Source organism: Notolabrus celidotus, unplaced genomic scaffold (assembly GCF_009762535.1).
Source record: "Notolabrus celidotus isolate fNotCel1 unplaced genomic scaffold, fNotCel1.pri scaffold_383_arrow_ctg1, whole genome shotgun sequence".
NCBI lineage: Eukaryota > Metazoa > Chordata > Actinopteri > Labriformes > Labridae > Notolabrus > Notolabrus celidotus.
In genome coordinates this window covers 1-14,102 of record NW_023260205.1, presented here as the reverse complement: position 1 = coordinate 14,102, position 14,102 = coordinate 1, and the positions used below count along the sequence as shown (strand labels likewise).

The 14,102-nt window shown below is 51.7% G+C and overlaps 2 protein-coding genes across 2 annotated transcripts; both read right to left on the bottom strand.

Moving 5' to 3' along the window:
• Window positions 1-679: 679 nt before the first annotated feature.
• On the bottom strand, window positions 680-1,147 carry LOC117809729 (gamete and mating-type specific protein A-like; the record flags this gene model as incomplete). Its single annotated transcript, XM_034679198.1, has 2 exons — window positions 680-802; window positions 1,094-1,147. Coding segments are annotated over 2 exons (177 nt in total), but the record flags the coding sequence as incomplete, so codon positions are not given.
• A 5,510-nt stretch (window positions 1,148-6,657) lies between these two features.
• LOC117809728 (putative uncharacterized protein DDB_G0271606) lies at window positions 6,658-7,905 on the bottom strand (the record flags this gene model as incomplete). Its single annotated transcript, XM_034679197.1, is given in 3 exon segments — window positions 6,658-7,180; window positions 7,229-7,569; window positions 7,819-7,905. Coding segments are annotated over 3 exon segments (951 nt in total), but the record flags the coding sequence as incomplete, so codon positions are not given.
• Between the last annotated feature and the right edge of the window lie 6,197 nt (window positions 7,906-14,102).

Here is a 14,102-nt window from a genome sequence, read left to right as displayed (position 1 = left end):
CAGCTGTGGTGGCAGCAGCGGTTGTTGGGGCAGCTGTTGTTGGGGCAGCTGTTGTTGGGGCAGCAGTTGTTGGGGCAGCTGTTGTTGCAGCAGCAGTTGTTGGGGCAGCTGTGGTTGCAGCAGCAGTTGTTGCAGCAGCAGTTGTTGGGGCAGCTGTGGTTGGGGCAGCTGTGGTTGCAGCAGCTGTTGTTGGGGCAGCTGTTGTTGGGGCAGCTGTGGTTGCTGCAGCAGTTGTTGGGGCAGCTGTTGTTGGGGCAGCTGTTGTTGGGGCAGCGGTTGTTGGGGCAGCGGTTGTTTGGGCAGCTGTGGTTGCAGCAGCGGTTGTTGGGGCAGCTGTTGTTGGGGCAGCTGTTGTTGGGGCAGCGGTTGTTGGGGCAGCTGTGGATGTTGCAGCGGTTGTTGGGGCAGCTGTGGTTGCAGCAGCTGTGGTTGGGGCAGCTGTGGTTGCAGCAGCTGTGGTTGCAGCAGCAGTTGTTGGGGCAGCAGCTGTGGTTGCAGCAGTTGTGGTTGCAGCAGCTGTGGTTGCAGCAGCAGTTGTTGGGGCAGCTGTGGTTGCAGCAGCAGTTGTTGGGGCAGCTGTTGTTGCAGCAGCAGTTGTTGGGGCAGCTGTGGTTGCAGCAGCAGTTGTTGGGGCAGCTGTGGTTGCAGCAGCAGTTGTTGGGGCAGCTGTGGTTGCAGCAGCTGTTGTTGGGGCAGCTGTGGTTGCAGCAGCTGTGGTTGGGGCAGCTGTGGTTGCAGCAGCAGTTGTTGGGGCAGCTGTGGTTGCAGCCACTGTTGTTGGGGCAGCTGTGGTTGCAGCAGCTGTTGTTGGGGCAGCTGTGGTTGCAGCAGCTGTTGTTGGGGCAGCTGTTGTTGGGGCAGCTGTTGTTGGGGCAGCTGTGGTTGCAGCAGCTGTTGTTGGGGCAGCTGTTGTTGGGGCAGCTGTGGTTGCAGCAGCGGTTGTTGGGGCAGCTGTGGTTGCAGCAGCTGTGGTTGGGGCAGCTGTGGTGGCAGCAGCGGTTGTTGGGGCAGCTGTTGTTGGGGCAGCTGTTGTTGGGGCAGCAGTTGTTGGGGCAGCTGTTGTTGCAGCAGCAGTTGTTGGGGCAGCTGTGGTTGGGGCAGCTGTGGTTGCAGCAGCAGTTGTTGGGGCAGCTGTGGTTGGGGCAGCTGTGGTTGCTGCAGCTGTTGTTGGGGCAGCTGTTGTTGGGGCAGCTGTGGTTGCTGCAGCAGTTGTTGGGGCAGCTGTTGTTGGGGCAGCTGTTGTTGGGGCAGCGGTTGTTGGGGCAGCGGTTGTTTGGGCAGCTGTGGTTGCAGCAGCGGTTGTTGGGGCAGCTGTGGTTGGGGCAGCTGTTGTTGGGGCAGCGGTTGTTGGGGCAGCTGTGGATGTTGCAGCGGTTGTTTGGGCAGCTGTGGTTGCAGCAGCTGTGGTTGCAGCAGTTGTGGTTGCAGCAGCTGTGGTTGCAGCAGCAGTTGTCGGGGCAGCTGTGGTTGCAGCAGCAGTTGTTGGGGCAGCTGTTGTTGCAGCAGCGGTTGTTGGGGCAGCTGTGGTTGCAGCAGCAGTTGTTGGGGCAGCTGTGGTTGCAGCAGCAGTTGTTGGGGCAGCTGTGGTTGCAGCAGCAGTTGTTGGGGCAGCTGTGGTTGCAGCAGCAGTTGTTGGGGCAGCTGTGGTTGCAGCAGCAGTTGTTGGGGCAGCTGTGGTTGCAGCAGCAGTTGTTGCAGCAGCTGTTGTTGGGGCAGCTGTGGTTGCTGCAGCGGTTGTTGGGGCAGCTGTGGTTGCAGCAGCAGTTGTTGGGGCAGCTGTTGTTGGGGCAGCTGTTGTTGGGGCAGCTGTTGTTGGGGAAGCGGTTGTTGGGGCAGCGGTTGTTGGGGCAGCTGTGGTTGCAGCAGCGGTTGTTGGGGCAGCTGTGGTTGCAGCAGCTGTGGTTGGGGCAGCTGTGGTGGCAGCAGCGGTTGTTGGGGCAGCTGTTGTTGGGGCAGCTGTTGTTGCTGCAGCAGTCGTTGGGGCAGCTGTTGTTGGCCCAGCGGTTGTTGGGGCAGCTGTGGTTGGGGCAGCTGTGGTTGCTGCAGCAGTTGTTGGGGCAGCTGTGGTTGGGGCAGCTGTGGTTGCAGCAGCTGTTGTTGGGGCAGCTGTTGTTGGGGCAGCTGTGGTTGCTGCAGCAGTTGTTGGGGCAGCTGTTGTTGGGGCAGCTGTTGTTGGGGCAGCGGTTGTTGGGGCAGCGGTTGTTGCAGCAGCTGTGGTTGCAGCAGCGGTTGTTGGGGCAGCGGTTGTTGGGGCAGCTGTTGTTGGGGCAGCGGTTGTTGGGGCAGCTGTGGATGTTGCAGCGGTTGTTTGGGCAGCTGTGGTTGCAGCAGCTGTGGTTGGGGCAGCTGTGGTTGCAGCAGCTGTGGTTGCAGCAGCAGTTGTTGGGGCAGCAGCTGTGGTTGCAGCAGTTGTGGTTGCAGCAGCTGTGGTTGCAGCAGCAGTTGTTGGGGCAGCTGTGGTTGCAGCAGCAGTTGTTGGGGCAGCTGTTGTTGCAGCAGCGGTTGTTGGGGCAGCTGTGGTTGCAGCAGCAGTTGTTGGGGCAGCTGTGGTTGCAGCAGCAGTTGTTGGGGCAGCTGTGGTTGCAGCAGCTGTTGTTGGGGCAGCTGTGGTTGCAGCAGCTGTGGTTGGGGCAGCTGTGGTTGCAGCAGCAGTTGTTGGGGCAGCTGTGGTTGCAGCAGCAGTTGTTGCAGCAGCTGTTGTTGGGGCAGCTGTGGTTGCAGCAGCTGTTGTTGGGGCAGCTGTGGTTGCAGCAGCTGTTGTTGGGGCAGCTGTTGTTGGGGCAGCTGTTGTTGGGGCAGCTGTGGTTGGGGAAGCGGTTGTTGGGGCAGCGGTTGTTGGGGCAGCTGTGGTTGCACCAGCGGTTGTTGGGGCAGCTGTTGTTGCAGCAGCTGTTGTTGGGGCAGCTGTGGTGGCAGCAGCGGTTGTTGGGGCAGCTGTAGTTGCAGCAGCTGTTGTTGCAGCAGCTGTGGTGGCAGCAGCGGTTGTTGGGGCAGCTGCTGTTGTTGCAGCGGTTGTTGATTGTCCACTGCTTGATGCTGTTGAATGATGGCGGCAATGATCAGTATAATGCTCACATTCTGATTTCACATATGAAGTTATTATTTCAGTTTATTTCTTGGAAGTTAGAATCAAAACTTACCAATTAAGAGAAGAAAGAAGACGCAGATTTTCATCTTCAATGTAGAGGTTCTTTTCTGTTTAAAAAATATTATTCATGATTAGTTTGAGTTCACTGAAGAAAACTGAAAACTTTCACATTAGTGTCATTTCAATATGTTTATTTTTTACATATATATCTTATAATATGATAATGCTCCTTGAATACTTGAAATAAATATATAACTCTCAGTATTTCATCCATTTAGACTTTAAATTCTTTGTAATCAAACCCTTAAATCATCCTCATAGTTATCTTTAGACACACTGAATAGTTGAAGCAGTTAAGTAACACTTCCAGAAAACTCTAAAATCTGTTTTGCCTTTCAGGAAAAATTACACTGAGCTCTGAAAAATACTGTTCACCCAATGATAAAGAGCCTTTGTCTAATTAGATCATTAAAGTAAAGTCAAAGAAAGAGAAGAAACAAGACCTGCTTTAAATGAAAAAGGATAAATATTCATGAATAAAGGACTTACAGATTCCATCCTCTGTTTGCTCGTCTTCACTGCTGTGACTGAAGTTTTGATGCTCTCTGATTCCACCTGTTCTCTGTCCTTTGCTGTTTGCTTGATGATTTCCTCCACTGAACTAACGGCAGCTTATATACTCTCACAAAGCAGGTAACGTGACATCAGGCTGCCAACAAAGACGTAAATAATCTGCATGACTAATGTTTTTACTCTCAGTTTAAGGTGTGGCTGCCTCCTACCTTTAAATTTGGCTGATATGTTCACTGTGTAAGAATCTGGTTCAGTGACGTTGTGCGTCAGTCGTGACGTTGAGTTGAATATTTTTCGCGGGACTCTTTTTTCTCAACCCTTAACATTAGTTAATATTGATGTTAAGATTGTTAAATCTCTTCTGTCATTGTGCAACATGTGTCCTGTTCCCTGCTGATGTTTTGATTTGAGCATGTGAAGTATGAAAGACGACGCCAGAGCTCTCAGTAAACACAGAGGTTACTAATGGGACACACCTTACTGCTCTGAAGGAGATACTGAATTAAATCAGGTGCAGAGCGTCACCTCTTCATTAACTCTCCTCTATAATAATCTGTCTGTTATCAGACTAGAGGAGATCATTGTTAGATTACAGCAGATAAGTGGATTCATTGGGCCTCATTCACTAATTGTGCGTACGTACGTTTGAAGCACAAATCTGAGAGTCATCAATATATTCTTACTTGAATTTGTTCTTACACTGCGAACAAAAATAAAACTTCCTCAGACCATGGACAAAACATGACATTTTAGATTACTTGAAGAAAAAAAAACATCTTGGGTCCCCCCATTAGAGTCCTGCAACGCCCACTTTGGGAACCCCTAATTTAGACACACTGGTTCCCCGTTCAGTCATCAAATATAACCATTAAAGCCGTTTTCGACCAGAGGAACTTTAACCCTGAACTACGTGCGTTTAGACCGGTGGACCCACGGTCTACATTTAGTTCAGGGGTAGATAATCTCCCCCCTGTAAAGTCCCTGCTAGGGGGTTAGTACTTTTCAAAGGTCCCGGGACTTTCAGGGGGCGGGGCCTGCAATACTGAACGTGTCTGATTGGTAGATTAACCTCAGTGTTTTTATTCCTCCCTCCGTCCACAATAACATCACACACATCTGTGATTCTCTTGATTTCTCTTTCTTTCATTAGTTTTTATTTGTTCTATCTTTTTGTATGTGTGTGTACTTTTCAAAAGAAGAAGCTGTGATTCTCTTGATTTAGCAGCTTGTAACAGTAGTCTTCTCTCAGCCCAGCGTGAATGCGTCTCTCCTCCCGGTGTTCCGGTTTTAAAAGTGACCCTGTAAACTGGAGACCTTCAGCTGAACGTGTCTTTTTTTTTGTCAAATTTTATTTTCCTTCAAAAAAAAAAGTTTTGTCACAAATTTTTTGTCAAAACATTTTTGATCAAAAAATTTGTGTCAAATTTTTTTTTTTCAAATTTCTTTTTTTTCTCAAATTTCTTTTTTTTCAAACATTTTTTTTGTAAATTTTTTCTCAAAATTTTTTTGTTCAAAATTTTTTCTTCATTTTTTTTTTTTTCTCAATTTTTTTCCAAAAACCATTCACAGTCTTTGTTTTTTTCATCTGTGATTCTCTTGATTTCTCTTTCTTTCAGTAGTTTTTATTTGTTCTATCTTTTTTGTATGTGTGTGTACTTTTCAAAAGAAGAAGCTGTGATTCTCTTGATTTAGCAGCTTGTAACAGTAGTCTTCTCTCAGCCCACCGTGAATGCGTCTCTCCTCCCGGTGTTCCGCTTTTAAAAGTGACCCTGTAAACTGGAGACCTTCAGCTGAACGTGTCAGTGTTTGTGGAGTTTACACAGCTGTTGAAACACAGAGGGAGTTCCTGGGAATGCAAACTAGTTTAGTTTTTATTAAGATTTCAAAATATCCTCATCAGATATTTAATGATCTATGAGGGATGCATCCGGCTGAGAGTCTCCAGTTAACAGGGTCGCTGTTTAAACCAGAACACCGGCCGATCTCTGCGATCACGGCTTTTTGAGTTCAAAAGGATTTTAAAGCCGTGTTGAAACGTCTTTGCTACTCGCGCTTATCTCCTCTCACGTGTTGATTCAGTGAATCCATCTGTGATGAAATATAGCACCATCTAAAACAGACCAGCTGAGTCTCTTCATGCTAACAGGCTAACTGTTGTGTTGCTCATAATGATACCTGCCTGTCCGTCTGCTTCTATGGTGTCATCTGTGATGAAGGGCATTCCTCTTTGTGTTACTGCCCTCTACTGGTCTGTATTTGTGTGAAATCATTTTGTCTGCAACAACTTGATATTTAAACAAGATGTCAACCCCACATTAGTGAACCAAACACCACAAGAGCAATTAAATATGAGTACCATTCTCTAAGAGGAATAAAAACAAACAAGAACTGTGTAAAGTCTCCACAAGTTTAATTTTCAATGCTGTACATGGCTTATAAAAATACATTTCTTCATGCAGACTACAGAGCAATCACCACATTGCTTAATTCCTCGAACATCCTCACTTTGTAAAGCAATCACACGATCTTCAGTATCTCTGTATCGGCGTTACGAAGGATCTGGTCATGTTGCTGTCTCTTCTCTTCACTGTTGGTGGCTCGTACAGATTTGAGTCAGGGTTTACCGGTTTATAAAAGGGTAAAAAACTAGGTTCCCAGTAAACCTGATCATTACATGAACCTTTTTATAACATATTCTAAACATAGAATAAAAAATATCACAAGTTAACAGACTACAAATAATGCATATAAATTATTCCATCCATCTCCTTGTTTAAAGAGTGCTCTATAGCAGTCCAGTGCTTAATTCAAAAGAAAGACTGAAAGAGCTGTAATGACTAAAAGCAGAGTTGTTTTGTTGATGCCTGCAGAGGAGGCTGCAGTTGTTGGTGCTGATGTAGCTGCTGCAACCCCTGGTTGTGCTTGTGTTGTTGTTGCAGTTCCTCCTGGAGCAGCCTCTGCTGCTGGTCCTGCTGTAGCTCCTGCAGCTGTTTCATCTACAACTGCAAGAGTTGTTTGGGACCCTGATGCTGCAGTGGTTGATCCCATCGCTGAATTTGTTGCTCCTGGGGCAGCAGTGGTTGATCCCATCGCTGAATTTGTTGCTCCTGGGGCTGCAGTGGTTGCTCCTGGGGCTGCAGTTGTGGCTCCTGGGGCAGCAGTGGTTGCTCCTGGAGCTGCAGTGGTTGCTCCTGGGGCTGCAGTTGTTGCACCTGGAGCTGCAGTTGTGGCTCCTGGGGCAGCAGTGGTTGCTCCTGGGGCTGCAGTTGTTGCTCCTGGAGCTGCAGTGGTTGCTCCTGGGGCTGCAGTTGTTGCTCCTGGGGCAGCAGTGGTTGCTCCTGGAGCTGCAGTGGTTGCTCCTGGGGCTGCAGTTGTTGCACCTGGAGCTGCAGTTGTGGCTCCTGGGGCAGCAGTGGTTGCTCCTGGGGCTGCAGTGGTTGCTCCTGGGGCAGCAGTGGTTGCTCCTGGGGCAGCAGTGGTTGCTCCATGGGCTGCAGTTGTTGCTCCTGGGGCTGCAGTGGTTGCTCCTGGAGCTGCAGTGGTTGCTCCTGGAGCTGCAGTGGTTGCTCCTGGGGCTGCAGTTGTTGCTCCTGGGGCAGCAGTGGTTTCTCCTGGAGCTGCAGTGGTTGCTCCTGGGGCTGCAGTTGTTGCACCCGGAGCTGCAGTTGTGGCTCCTGGGGCAGCAGTGGTTGCTCCTGGAGCTGCAGTGGTTGCTCCTGGGGCTGCTGTTGTTGCTCCTGGGGCAGCAGTGGTTGCTCCTGGGGCTGCAGTTGTTGCACCTGGGGCTGCAGTGGTTGCTCCTGGGGCTGCAGTTGTTGCTCCTGGGGCAGCAGTGGTTGCTCCTGGAGCAGCAGTTGTGGCACCTGGGTCAGCAGTTGTTGCACCTGGAGCTGCAGTTGTTGCTCCTGGGGCTGCAGTGGTTGCACCTGGAGCTGCAGTGGTTGCTCCTGGGGCTGCTGTTGTTGCTCCTGGGGCAGCAGTGGTTGCTCCTGGGGCTGCAGTGGTTGCTCCTGGGGCAGCATTGGTTGCTCCTGGGGCAGCAGTAGTTGCTCCTGGAGCTGCAGTGGTTGCTCCTGGGGCTGCAGTTGTTGCTCCTGGGGCAGCAGTGGTTGCTCCTGGGGCTGCAGTGGTTGCTCCTGGGGCTGCAGTTGTTGCACCTGGAGCTGCAGTTGTTGCTCCTGGAGCTGCAGTGGTTGCTCCTAGGGCTGCAGTTGTTGCACCTGGAGCTGCAGTTGTTGCACCTGGAGCTGCAGTTGTTGCTCCTGGGGCTGCAGTGGTTGCTCCTGGAGCTGCAGTGGTTGCTCCTGGGGCTGCTGTTGTTGCTCCTGGGGCAGCAGTGGTTGCTCCTGGGGCTTCAGTGGTTGCTCCTGGGGCAGCAGTGGTTGCTCCTGGGGCTGCAGTTGTTGCTCCTGGGGCAGCAGTAGTTGCTCCTGGAGCTGCAGTGGTTGCTCCTGGGGCTGCAGTTGTTGCTCCTGGGGCTGCAGTTGTTGCACCTGGGGCTACAGTGGTTGCTCCTGGAGCTGCAGTGGTTGCTCCTGGGGCTGCAGTGGTTGCTCCTGGGGCTGCAGTGGTTGCTCCTGGGGCTGCAGTGGTTGCTCCTGGGGCTGCAGTTGTTGCACCTGGAGCTGCAGTTGTGGCTCCTGGGGCAGCAGTGGTTGCTCCTGGAGCTGCAGTGGTTGCTCCTGGGGCTGCTGTTGTTGCTCCAGGGGCTGCAGTGGTTGCTCCTTGAGATGCAGTGGTTGCTCCTGGGGCTGCAGTGGTTGCTCCTGGGGCTGCGGTGGTTGCTCCTGGAGCTACAGTTGTTTCTCCTGGAGCTGCAGTGGTTGCTCCTGGAGCTGCAGTGGTTGCTGATGGAGCTGCAGTTGTTGCTCCTGGGGCAGCAGTGGTTGCCTCTGGGGCTGCAGTGGTTGCTGATGGAGCTGCAGTGGTTGCTGATGGAGCTGCAGTGGTTGCTTCTGGGGCAGCAGTTGTTGCTCCTGGGGCTGCAGTGGTTGCTACTTGGGCTGCAGTGGTAGCTCCTGGGGCTGCAGGGGTTGCAACTGGAGCCGCAGTGGTTGCTCCTGGGGAAGCAGTGGTTGCTGATGGCGCTGCAGTGGTTGCTGATGGAGCTGCAGTTGTTGCTCCTTGGGCAGCAGTGGTTGCCTCTGGGGCTGCAGTGGTTGCTGATGGAGCTGCAGTGGTTGCTGATGGAGCTGCAGTTGTTGCTCCTTGGGCAGTAGTGGTTGCCTCTGGGGCTGCAGTGGTTGCTGATGGAGCTGCAGTGGTTGCTGATGGAGCTGCAGTGGTTGCTGATGGAGCTGCAGTGGTTGCTGATGGAGCTGCAGTTGTTGCTCCTGGGGCTGCAGTGGTTGCTACTTGGGCTGCAGTCGTGACTGTTTGGGCTGCAGTTGTGACTCCTGGGACTGCAGTGGTTGCTACTTGGGCTGCAGTGGTAGCTCCTGGGGCTGCAGTGGTTGCAACTGGAGCCGCAGTGGTTGCTCCTGGGGAAGCAGTGGTTGCTGATGGAGCTCCAGTGGTTGCTGATGGAGCTGCAGTTGTTGCTCCTTGGGCAGCAGTGGTTGCCTCTGAGGCTGCAGTGGTTGCTGATGGAGCTGCAGTTGTTGCTCCTTGGGCTGCAGTGGTTGCCTCTGGGGCTGCAGTGGTTGCTGATGGAGCTGCAGTGGTTGCTGATGGAGCTGCAGTGGTTGCTGATGGAGCTGCAGTTGTTGCTCCTGGGGCTGCAGTGGTTGCTACTTGGGCTGCAGTGGTAGCTCCTGGAGCTGCAGTGCTTGCTCCTGGGGCTGCAGTCGTGACTGTTTGAGCTGCAGTTGTGACTCCTGGGACTGCAGTGGTTGCTACTTGGGCTGCAGTGGTAGCTCCTGGGGCTGCAGTGGTTGCAACTGGAGCCGCAGTGGTTGCTCCTGGGGAAGCAGTGGTTGCTGATGGAGCTGCAGTGGTTGCTGATGGAGCTGCAGTTGTTGCTCCTTGGGCAGCAGTGGTTGCCTCTGGGGCTGCAGTGGTTGCTGATGGAGCTGCAGTGGTTGCTGATGGAGCTGCAGTTGTTGCTCCTTGGGCAGCAGTGGTTGCCTCTGGGGCTGCAGTGGTTGCTGATGGAGCTGCAGTGGTTGCTGATGGAGCTGCAGTAGTTGCTGATGGAGCTGCAGTTGTTGCTCCTGGGGCTGCAGTGGTTGCTACTTGGGCTGCAGTGGTAGCTCCTGGAGCTGCAGTGCTTGCTCCTGGGGCTGCAGTCGTGACTGTTTGAGCTGCAGTTGTGACTCCTGGGACTGCAGTGGTTGCTACTTGGGCTGCAGTGGTAGCTCCTGGGGCTGCAGTGGTTGCAACTGGAGCCGCAGTGGTTGCTCCTGGGGAAGCAGTGGTTACTGATGGAGCTGCAGTGGTTGCTGATGGAGCTGCAGTTGTTGCTCCTTGGGCAGCAGTGGTTGCCTCTGGGGCTGCAGTGGTTGCTGATGGAGCTGCAGTGGTTGCTGATGGAGCTGCAGTTGTTGCTCCTTGGGCAGCAGTGGTTGCCTCTGGGGCTGCAGTGGTTGCTGATGGAGCTGCAGTGGTTGCTGATGGAGCTGCAGTGGTTGCTGATGGAGCTGCAGTTGTTGCTCCTGGGGCTGCAGTGGTTGCTACTTGGGCTGCAGTGGTAGCTCCTGGAGCTGCAGTGCTTGCTCCTGGGGCTGCAGTCGTGACTGTTTGAGCTGCAGTTGTGACTCCTGGGACTGCAGTGGTTGCTACTTGGGCTGCAGTGGTAGCTCCTGGGGCTGCAGTGGTTGCAACTGGAGCCGCAGTGGTTGCTCCTGGGGAAGCAGTGGTTACTGATGGAGCTGCAGTGGTTGCTGATGGAGCTGCAGTTGTTGCTCCTTGGGCAGCAGTTGTTGCTCCTGGGGCTGCAGTGGTTGCTACTTGGGCTGCAGTCGTGACTGTTTGGACTGCAGTTGTGACTCCTGGGACTGCAGTGGTTGCTACTTGGGCTGCAGTGGTAGCTCCTGGGGCTGCGGTGGTTGCAACTGGAGCCGCAGTGGTTGCTCCTGGGGAAGCAGTGGTTGCTGATGGAGCTCCAGTGGTTGCTGATGGAGCTGCAGTTGTTGCTCCTTGGGCAGCAGTGGTTGCCTCTGGGGCTGCAGTGGTTGCTGATGGAGCTGCAGTTGTTGCTCCTTGGGCTGCAGTGGTTGCCTCTGGGGCTGCAGTGGTTGCTGATGGAGCTGCAGTGGTTGCTGATGGAGCTGCAGTGGTTGCTGATGGAGCTGCAGTTGTTGCTCCTGGGGCTGCAGTGGTTGCTACTTGGGCTGCAGTGGTAGCTCCTGGAGCTGCAGTGCTTGCTCCTGGGGCTGCAGTCGTGACTGTTTGAGCTGCAGTTGTGACTCCTGGGACTGCAGTGGTTGCTACTTGGGCTGCAGTGGTAGCTCCTGGGGCTGCAGTGGTTGCAACTGGAGCCGCAGTGGTTGCTCCTGGGGAAGCAGTGGTTGCTGATGGAGCTGCAGTGGTTGCTGATGGAGCTGCAGTTGTTGCTCCTTGGGCAGCAGTGGTTGCCTCTGGGGCTGCAGTGGTTGCTGATGGAGCTGCAGTGGTTGCTGATGGAGCTGCAGTTGTTGCTCCTTGGGCAGCAGTGGTTGCCTCTGGGGCTGCAGTGGTTGCTGATGGAGCTGCAGTGGTTGCTGATGGAGCTGCAGTGGTTGCTGATGGAGCTGCAGTTGTTGCTCCTGGGGCTGCAGTGGTTGCTACTGGGGCTGCAGTGGTAGCTCCTGGAGCTGCAGTGCTTGCTCCTGGGGCTGCAGTCGTGACTGTTTGAGCTGCAGTTGTGACTCCTGGGACTGCAGTGGTTGCTACTTGGGCTGCAGTGGTAGCTCCTGGGGCTGCAGTGGTTGCAACTGGAGCCGCAGTGGTTGCTCCTGGGGAAGCAGTGGTTACTGATGGAGCTGCAGTGGTTGCTGATGGAGCTGCAGTTGTTGCTCCTTGGGCAGCAGTGGTTGCCTCTGGGGCTGCAGTGGTTGCTGATGGAGCTGCAGTGGTTGCTGATGGAGCTGCAGTTGTTGCTCCTTGGGCAGCAGTGGTTGCCTCTGGGGCTGCAGTGGTTGCTGATGGAGCTGCAGTGGTTGCTGATGGAGCTGCAGTGGTTGCTGATGGAGCTGCAGTTGTTGCTCCTGGGGCTGCAGTGGTTGCTACTTGGGCTGCAGTGGTAGCTCCTGGAGCTGCAGTGCTTGCTCCTGGGGCTGCAGTCGTGACTGTTTGAGCTGCAGTTGTGACTCCTGGGACTGCAGTGGTTGCTACTTGGGCTGCAGTGGTAGCTCCTGGGGCTGCAGTGGTTGCAACTGGAGCCGCAGTGGTTGCTCCTGGGGAAGCAGTGGTTACTGATGGAGCTGCAGTGGTTGCTGATGGAGCTGCAGTTGTTGCTCCTTGGGCAGCAGTGGTTGCCTCTGGGGCTGCAGTGGTTGCTGATGGAGCTGCAGTGGTTGCTGATGGAGCTGCAGTTGTTGCTCCTTGGGCAGCAGTGGTTGCCTCTGGGGCTGCAGTGGTTGCTGATGGAGCTGCAGTGGTTGCTGATGGAGCTGCAGTGGTTGCTGATGGAGCTGCAGTTGTTGCTCCTGGGGCTGCAGTGGTTGCTACTTGGGCTGCAGTGGTAGCTCCTGGAGCTGCAGTGCTTGCTCCTGGGGCTGCAGTCGTGACTGTTTGAGCTGCAGTTGTGACTCCTGGGACTGCAGTGGTTGATTGTCCATTACTGGAGGCTATTTGGGATAGGCATTTAGTATGAGTTATGTACGTACACTTTAATGCTTGCTTAATTTTTTTTATTTTATGTTGTTAATTCGGTTTTCAACTTACCAACTAACAAAACAAGGACCACCCAGATCCTCATCATCGTCGTCATTGTGGAGTTTCTTTGCTGTGGTAAAAGTATTTCTAATCATTTACATGAACATCAATTTGAACATTATCAGTTAAAAATTGTAAAACTTAAATTTGCTTCCATTATGACAAGAAATGTTTTTTTTTAAGTTTTTAAATGTAGTATAATTGTGTCAACTAATGAACCAAAATACATGGAAACTTGTTTCATTTTTAATAAAAAAAAAACTGAATGGAAAAGGAAATAAAAGTTTTAAAGATTTAGCTTCAAATCTAAGCTACTTCCATTCATGATTGAATGTCTCTGCTGAATGAAACAGAATTTGTTCAATGAATCAAATAACTTTTCTAGATGCAAAGAATACTTTAAGCTTCCACATTCTTTGAACTCTTTCCAAAATCATTATCATTTTGGAACCAGAGAACACTGTTTACATGAGGTAACTCAAAAAACTGTGATAAATAATCTTGGTCTAATAAAACAATTGGATGATAATGAGAAAGAACAGCTTCAGTATTTGAATTTCATGAAATCATTAAAGCACTCACAGGTTTCCTCTGCTGTTGACTCGTCTTCTCTGCAGTGGTTGAGGTTGTGTTCTCCTTGCTCTCTGATTCCACCTGTTTTGTGTCCTCGGGTGTTAGCTTGTGTATCCCGCTGAACAAACAGCGGTTTATATATCCACACAGAGCCAGTGCAGTGACATCGGGATGATGATTCTCTGAATGATTTCTGATTTCTCTCCACTGTGTAAGGTGTGGCCACAGATGAAAGTTGAATCATCCTCTCATTACTGTGTAAAGAAACTGGTTTAGTGACAGTGCTTGTAAAACATGACTCTGGATTGAATGTTTTGAGGTGTATAATTTATACTGACATTTATAACATTCATGCACCAAGCTTAGTTTTTTTTAATTGTGCATCTTCAGCTTTGTTTTCCTGATTTTATCCCTCAGAAAAAAACGTGCCTCATGACAAAAACCAATCAATCTTTATTTACATATCGCCAAATCACAACAAATGTTCTCCACAGACTCTCTCCAAACAGAGCAGGTCTAGACCGTACTCTATGTTTTATTATTAACAAAGACCCAACATCAAGACCAGGATCAGATCCAGTCCCATCTTCCAGACAGGACTCAGTCTGATCTCATCTTAATCCACCATGAGCAGAGCACTTTGCAGCATTTAGCAAGTTACAGTGGCAAGGACAAACTTCCTTTAACAGGCAGAAACCTCCAGCAGGACCAGACTCATGTTAGACACACATCTGCTGAGACCGTGTTGGAGAGAGGGATAGAGGGAGATGAAGAGAGAGAGAGATGATAGTGGGGAGACGGATAGTAGTAGTTGTAGCAGCTGGAGTCTGGACCACGTCCACAGCAGCAGAGATCCAGAGGAACCTACGAGACAAGGGAGCTCAGGGACTCCAGAAAGGTCTAAGAAAAGAGAGAAGAGAGGGAGACCAGAAGAAAGAAAAAGAGGAGAATAAATGGGGAAGGAATGACAGAAGGAAAATGTGGGGTGAGAAAAGGAGACATAAAGGATGAAGAAACATGGAAAGAAAGAAAGAAAGAAAGAAAGAAAGAAAGAAAGAAAGAAAGAAAGAAG